At 39.6% G+C, this 8059-nt stretch overlaps 1 protein-coding gene across 3 annotated transcripts in view; it reads right to left on the bottom strand.

Annotated features, from left to right (window-relative positions):
- Positions 1-4204, bottom strand: part of dachc (dachshund c) — a 31308-nt gene extending 27104 nt beyond the window's left edge. For all 3 annotated transcript variants that reach the window (XM_028469607.1, XM_028469608.1, XM_028469606.1), the window contains exon 1: positions 3346-4204. In XM_028469607.1, the coding sequence (XP_028325408.1) occupies positions 3346-3896 (551 nt within the window). In that variant the 5' untranslated portion in view covers positions 3897-4204. The remainder of the gene's footprint in view (positions 1-3345) is intronic.
- Positions 4205-8059: the final 3855 nt, after the last annotated feature.

Consider the following 8059-nt stretch of genomic DNA (forward strand, 5'->3'; position numbering starts at 1 on the left):
CAATTCAATGTGCTTTACATGATTAAAAACTCTAAATAAATGAAACAGTATGTGATTGTGAACCTTCCTGTTTTCCTGTAAAACCCCTTTACCTGCTCCCTATCCAGTCAACACACACTCAGTGACCCACACACACACACACACACACACACACAGTTTTTAGGAGTGTTACGACAGAGAATGAAACTGTTCCTTTGTGAGTGAGAGAGAGAGAGGGAGAGAAAAGGACAGAGGATCAGGTTGCCTCCTACACACCATGTTCTCTCAGTGGAACTAATGTCATTTTGCAGCAAAGCCAGCAAACACACACAGGCGTGACCGCATGTGTGTGTGTCAAAGATGACAGAAAGCGTGTGTTGGGTTAAGGTTGCCACCTATGCATGAATTAAACCCAGGCTTAGTGGGCCTTCCTCCATGGCAGACATTGGCAACTGGTGGCCCGGGGGCCACATGCGGTCCTCGCTCTAATTATGAGCCAAAATGATGACTAGACCACTTAAATATCAAAATGACACCAAAAACACACAAAACAGCAACAAAACAAAAAACACAAAATGTTTCAAAATATTACAACAAAAACAGAAAACAAACACCACAAAAAAAAAATCACAAAATGACTACAAAAATACACAAATTGGCTCATAACACACAAAACAACCAAAAATACACTAAATGACTTTAAAAAAAAAAAACACACTGCGACAGTAAAAACACTCAAGACAACGACAGAAAGCGCAAAACAAGAGAAAAACAAATGAAATGACAACACAAATTCATTGTTCTTGCCTGTATTAATGCTCAGATCTGTCATTTTTCTAAATCCTGACATGAATGTTGATAATGTGGCCCTCAGGTCATCAGACAATCACATTTGAGTGGCCCAGCTATGATAAACGCTGCCCACCTCTGCTCTGTGGTTTTAAGAGTCAGTGGTCAGTTTTTTATTGACAGAAAGGGAAAAATAATGAATGAAAAGGACAAATAGTGCCTTGACGTTAGCAAAAGTTGTATCACCAAAGACCGAGAAATGATCGTGAAGCTCTTATGTTTAGTTATTGTGACAGGATTTACCTTCACCGCATCTTCTGCCTCATTTTTTTAAGGTTGACATGAGGGATTAGTCGCTAACCTACCACGCAATATACAAATGGCTACCGCAGCACATTTGGAAGCTTTTAGACAAAGTATCTCCGAAGTTGTTTGAAGAATTTTTCAGACGACTGATGCATTCAGATCTCATTAACTAAAGGCTGCTTGAGTGTTGTGTGGATAATTAGAGAGAGTGGAAAGCTGTGTGTTCTCAGGCCCTGTATAACAACATACCCATTAACACCAGACACACTGGATAAATCCCATAGCAGCTCCGAGATGCATCTGGATTTTTTTGTCGCTGTTGCATGGGCTGCAAGTGCTTATAAGCGCAGGTGTTAATCCATACACACACACACACACACACACACACACATAAACAATTGTTCATCTCCGTTTGGAGTTTTTCTGGCTCTGCTCAACAAGTCGGTGCTTGTCTGAAAACTTCCCACCAGACATTGAAATCCAAATAAAGCTGAACCAACATAAGAAATAAAAGGTAATGGTCTTCTATTTGTTTTTAAACTGTATTTTTCCATATTATGACTACCGGTACTATGATTCATAGTCTTTCTGCATTAAGTGGCAGATGTAAATTGGATCTTCCATCCTCTTAGGAGCAAGAAGGATTAAGCATCAAACAATATAAATTCCCCAAACTGAGGCTATAATCCACACTGCTATGGATTCGAACCCATGCTGTTACGAGCATGTGGTCTTCTGCGCAACCAGGAACCCCACAAATCCTGGCCGATTTAGCCATTTTCATCCAAACATCTTCGCTGTGCATCAAATTGATGACCCATGTAGTTTGGTCACCATCGGAGCTCTGCAAAACAGCTCATTTACATAATCGCATCATAAATACCGAGAATTCATTTAATCATCTCCTCTGTTTCTGATGCTCAGGGCTAAAGAGTGTTGATGTGATAAGACAGCAAGTTATTAAGGAGAGAGAGAGAGAAAGAGGGTGGCAGGAAACAAGTGAGGGAGTGCAAAGAAGGATCAGAGAGTGAGTGAGTGAGCTTGTCCTGATTTAAGCTGCCGCTTGGGGCCAAATGAAAATTAATTAATTTCTGTGAAGAATCAATTTCTCAGAATGACAGTGTCAGATTCAATGTGTACATGTGCAAGTGTGTCGGACAGACTGGTGTGTGTGTGAGCGTGACACCTTTCAAACACTGGGAGATCATATGCTGTGATAACGTGAGGAACTTTAAAGAGTGTTTTTTTCCTCAATAGGAGGATTACTAAAGTTCATTATCTTCAATACCATCATCACCATCAACAAGTTTATCCTCCATTAAAATGGTAATTAGGAACAGGCCTGGGAGCAGCAGTGTGACTAGTAGGGGGTAAAAGCTACATTCAGGGTGTCAAGATGGATACTTCAACGTAACAACAGTGAATGTAAACATTTAGGTTCTTCCTGTTAAAAATAGGGGAGATAAAGGTGTTATTTAGAACAGGGGTTCTCAACTGGTCTCACCCTGGGACCCACATTTTGCCTCGTGACCCACTTTTTTTTTTTTCTTTTTTTTTTTTAGAATTCAACCAACCAAATTTATTTTTACATAAATAGCTGTTGAAAACACACAAATAATATTTTTTAAACATAAATTTTTTCCCATGCAACATGCATTTCACAGCATGCCTGTCAAAAGAAAAGCTTTTTTTTCAAAATAAAAGGCAAGTCCAACATGAGAGACATTAGGTATTTATTTATTTTTGACCAGCTGTCCGCGACCCACCAGTTAAGAATCGCTGATTTAGTGTCATCGATGAAAACACATATTGAAGTCAAAAGTTTTTAAAAATCACTTGTAAATAATTGCTTATTTAAAATGATTCATTTGGTTTGTCACAGACGTTTTCTACATATAAAAAAAGAAGAGTAAGTAAAAAGTGCAGCCTTTTTATTCCAAATCTTACAAGAGATTATAGATCATAAACAAGTTGGGAATTAGTTTTTTAAATTTTTGAATAAATAAATAAAATATCAGTCCAGAAATCTGAGGGAAAGGCTTAGAGAAGTGAATACTTGAAGCATGCTGAACGATAACGTTGTAGAAACACTCCACGTGGTTGTAATACATAAGCTTATTAAGTTGTTAATAAATGTAAGATTCACCTTTCCATAGTGATTTCTGCAAAAGTTTATTTAAAAGTCAGAAAGATCCAGAAAAAGTTCTCATCTATAGCACGTGTCCGTAGTGTAATTAATCAGTGTTAATTGGACTATAGCATGAGGCTCACCTGGCGTTGGTGCAGTCGTTGTAGAGAACCTCAAAGTCCTGCCTGGAGATCAGTTTGCACCGGTTCACTCCAGGCTGGATGGCCCCGAGCCCTCGCAGCACCCGGACCTGCTCCACGTTGCACACCACCGGGGAAATGTCCAGCCGCTTCAGCTTGGTGTAGACGGTGTGCAGCCCTCCGACCAGGTGCTTCAGGAACACGTCGAAAGCCTGGGGCAGACAGATGAGCTCCGTGTCCTTCACGGTGAACGAGGCCAGCTTAGCGCCTTTCACCTCCACCAGTTTACACTCGTTGTTCTGCGGGGTGCTCTCCACCGGGGACGCGGTGGCGTACACCGGCTTGGCGCTGCCGGACAGCGGGGTCCCGTTCTGGAGCAGCAGCTCCGCTCGGAACTGGTGCAGCAGCGCCGGGTGTGACACTGGAGGAGCCGGGGAGGAAGCGGCGGATGTGACCGCAGGTGGCGGAGAGTTGGTGGCCGGGGACAGTGAGCTCGGAGCCGGGTGGTGTCCGGGCATAAGAGCCGGTGCAGCGGGGGTTGCCATCGTGGTCATGTCCGACAAAGAGAGCTCAAAGTAAACTTTAAAGTGAACTATGGACTAAGGCAACTTCTCAAAGGTTTTCTGTGAGCGATGAGCTGGGCATTGATGGTACAAAGTGGAAGAAGAAGTAGTGATAGTCTGAGTGTGTGTGTGTAAATACACATCACATAGTTGAATGAGCGCAGGCTTGTCTCTCTCTCTCTCTGAGCTGGAGATGCTACTGTCACATTATCATAAAGAGGTGGAGCTTCATCAAAGAGCAGTGAGAGAGCAAAGCTCAGCCTACATCAACTTACTTTAGATAAGCCTATTTGTAAACGCTTAAACCACAAGACACCCGAACATTCATGCCTCAAGTCTTTAGTGTGTGAAAAGCTCCCCAGAATGTTGGTGATAATCATAAAACATCACATTAGTAACTAATAATCATGTTGTCCTTGGAAGCATGAAGTAAAATTATTGCTTTGATATTTCTTAGTTGGTTTAAACAGATTTAAAGTTGAATATTTGGAGTCAGACAAGGAAATAATCATCAGACACTGCAAAATAAGTGGGTTAGTTGCCACTTTGGGGCACCATTTAACCTACAGGTGTCAAACTCAAGGCCCGGGGGCCAAATCTGGCCATTTAGAGCATCAAATATGACCTGCAGGGCAAAGTAAACATGACAGAGAAAATGTCAATCTTTGTGTGAATAATAATACATACATACATTTTATATAGTGCTTTTTTGGACGCTTTACAGAATCAAGGATTATTCTTTTACTCTACACGTACTGGTGGTAAGCTACTATTGTAGCCACAGCTGCCCTGGGGCAGACTGACGGAAGCGAGGCTGCCATAGTGCGACATCGGTAAATAATCAGCTAACTCAGCCCCTCCAAATACACAGATTCAATTCAACTCTACAATATTAAATAAAGCCACAAAATCAAGAACATTTATGGGAAGTTACTGATATCTGTCACTTTTTCCTTGGATATTGTCAATGCCATACATACTGTATTTATCATTTATACGTGATATTTCAAAAAAATAAGGCACAATAATGTTGAAATGGCTATTTTTCCTATCTAAAATCTGCAACCCACTTGAGATCAAGTGCACAAAATCAACAAGTGCTATAAATTTTGGTCTGACAATTCCATTTGTAATGTATACACCACCCACATCCTTTGGTGCAGGTACCCTCTTATTTTTTGGTAAATGCCTTGTTTTCAATGGCATTTAGTTTCTGGTATCTTGTAGTGTATGAAATCTGAATCAAAGGTGGCACACAATGATTTTTGTCTGTCAGGAATTCTGCACTGCCCAATGCTGGTAATTCTCCTTTTGTACAGTAGCCTAAGTGATTCAGATATTTTACCAATAATGACAAGATTCTTTTGGTTCAAATAGAAATTCAGAGTCCCAATTGAAGTCTTTAATTTTGTCTAAAAAATTGTTATAAAGGCCAAGATGTATTGTCCTTTTTAGGTGAGAATGCTTTTCTCTTGATGTATGAGGCAAATCACAAGCTCACCAAACCATTTTAACAGGCATGCATTAATCAGCTCCCCTGCTCTGAAGAATTGTACACCTTTCTCAATTAATGTAGTGAAGTTTGAGTTATAGAGAGGGACTTTACATGAACTCGTACTGGGGCAATAACCTTGGTTTGACAAATTGACCCTTCTACCTGTTCCCTATAACCGCTCCTCACCTACACACACACACACACACTCACACACACACGTCATTTACATATGGAGCTTGCAGTCCTTTCAAAGTGGCTTTCACGGAACATTGTGTTGATAATGATCTTGGTCGTGAGGGAAAGAGAGAGAGAGAGACACAGATCTCCAGAGACCGTCACACAAAAAGACAAGGGAGAAGAGGATAAAATTCTGACTGTACTCCCGCTCAAAGGACTTCAACTCTTTTTTCCTCCAACCCCCCCTCTCTCAAATAAGCCCTCTTGTGTTTTTTAATTGGCAGAAATTAATCTTTAGGATGTAGATGGTAGATTTACATTCATTAAAAGTCAAGAGAGGAAGCCAGGCTTGATGCTAATCAAATCTGCTTAATTATGCTTAACATGAGTATCTCCAGGGGAAAAGAGAGAGAGAGAGAGATATAGCTAACTCCAACTTTTTACTTTTTTGTCTTTGATAACTCCTGCTGAGTATGGCCTTTTCTTTGCCAAAAAGAAATGTCACGACTCACTTTTTACCATCTGTAAAAATTACACTGAAGCCATTAATGAGGAACTGATTCATGTAGCAAATTCCCTCCATAGTCTCAGATGAGATGTCAAATATTTGTTATTAACCACAGGCCAGTGCTTTGTGACCTTTAGTGCTTGTGACTTATACCACATCTGTTGATATATGATAAACAGCGCACACTTACCAGAGGTGTAAACAGGAAAGGCAATGAGTGATATTCCAATTGAAAGAAATAATTTGTGTTTACAGTCTTAATTTAATTAAGCTTTTCATTCCAGCTCATCCATCCACAGCCCTGTGAGCGCCACAGTGTTTAGAAGAACACTTTAGCGGCAGGTTGCAGGATGCCCTGGTGGGAAGTGACTTTGTCTGCAACAGGAAGGTCATAGGTTTAATTCATACAGCAGACTTTGTGCTTAAACTCCCCCATGAAAGAAAACAATGAGATGATACCAAATGTAAAATCCACTGGGTCATTTAAGTTTAACACTGCAGTCCATGGAAACACAGACGTAAATACTGGTATTCATTCCTTCTTACAGTCTTGAGATCTTGTGAGAAGCTATTTCACATTTTCAGCTAGTTTTTAGCAATAACTCCAGCAAGTTCTTTTTGTATTCTTTTTCAATAACATTAAGGTTTAATTTTTTCAGACAACTGTTTAATCGGGAAATTTACTTTGCTCTCCTGACATGTTTCGACTGTCAACTGCCAGTCTTTCTCAGAGGCGTCTGCTGATCGCTTTGATGTTTTCTTGACTTCCGTGTAATAAATCCAGAAAAAAAATTCTCTTCTTTTTCAACAATATGTTATAGTTTCATTTATTCAGTCAACTATTCATCAGAAAATTTACCTTGATCTCCTGACATGTTTCGACTGTCAACTGCCAGTCTTTCTCAGAGGCGTCTGCTGATCTATTTGATGTTTTCTTGACTTCCGTGTAATAATTCCAGAATTTTTTTTTATCTTTTTCAACAATATGTTATAGTTTCATTTATTCAGTCAACTAATTATCAGAAAATTTACTTTGATCTCCTGACCTGTTTCGACTGTCAACTGCCAGTCTTTCTCAGAGGAGTCTGCTTATCGCTTTGATGTTTCCTTGACTTCCATGTAATAAGTCCAGCAAGATTCCCCAAGATTTGTCTTTTTGAATAATATTTAGGATAAACTTTATATAAGGTTTCAGTTGTTTGAATAAATTAAATCTCAACATATTATTCAAAGAGTACGTCAAAGCGATCAGCAGACTCCTCTGAAGAAGACTGGTAGTTGACATTCGAAACATGTCAGCCGATCAGAGCAGATTTTCTAAGGAACAGTTCTCTGAATATATGAATCCTTAACAAATTTTTCAAAACGAAGACAAAAAGAATTTTAAGAAGTTGCTGGAGTTATGACGCGAAAGTCAAGGAAACATCAAAGCGATTAACACACGTCTCTGAAGAAGACTGGCAGTTGACAGTCGAAACATGTCAGGAGATCAAAGTAAATTTCCTGAAAAACAGTTTTCTGAATAAATGAAACCTTACCATATTAGTTTTTTAGCAGCAGGTCTGACCGTGACAAAGGGGGAGGGAGCCTCATTCAGGTGGAGCTCTCTTTGACTTTGAAGTTCATGTCATTCTTCCTCCGATTATGCTCATTTATCTTTGTCCCCCTTCACTGAAAGTTACAGCGGTAATTAATGTTTTATATCTTCTTCTGTTCATCTAATTGCTCATTATGATTAAAGCTTCCAACATTAAACCTTTTTTTCTTGATCTTCTTAGGTTGGATTTTTGGTTGTTTTCAAAGATAGAACCATCAATGAATTACAGTTTGTCTTTTCTTTTTTTGCTTGGGTTGATCTCAAGTAAATTTATTGGTTAAATTAAAGATTTATTGGAAAAATAGAGCAAGATCCCTCGTGGCTGTTCCCTACAGACCAATGTGCTTGAATGAGATTTTAATCTGGCTTCAGACGTC

Source organism: Gouania willdenowi, chromosome 15 (assembly GCF_900634775.1).
Source record: "Gouania willdenowi chromosome 15, fGouWil2.1, whole genome shotgun sequence".
Classification (NCBI taxonomy): domain Eukaryota; kingdom Metazoa; phylum Chordata; class Actinopteri; order Blenniiformes; family Gobiesocidae; genus Gouania; species Gouania willdenowi.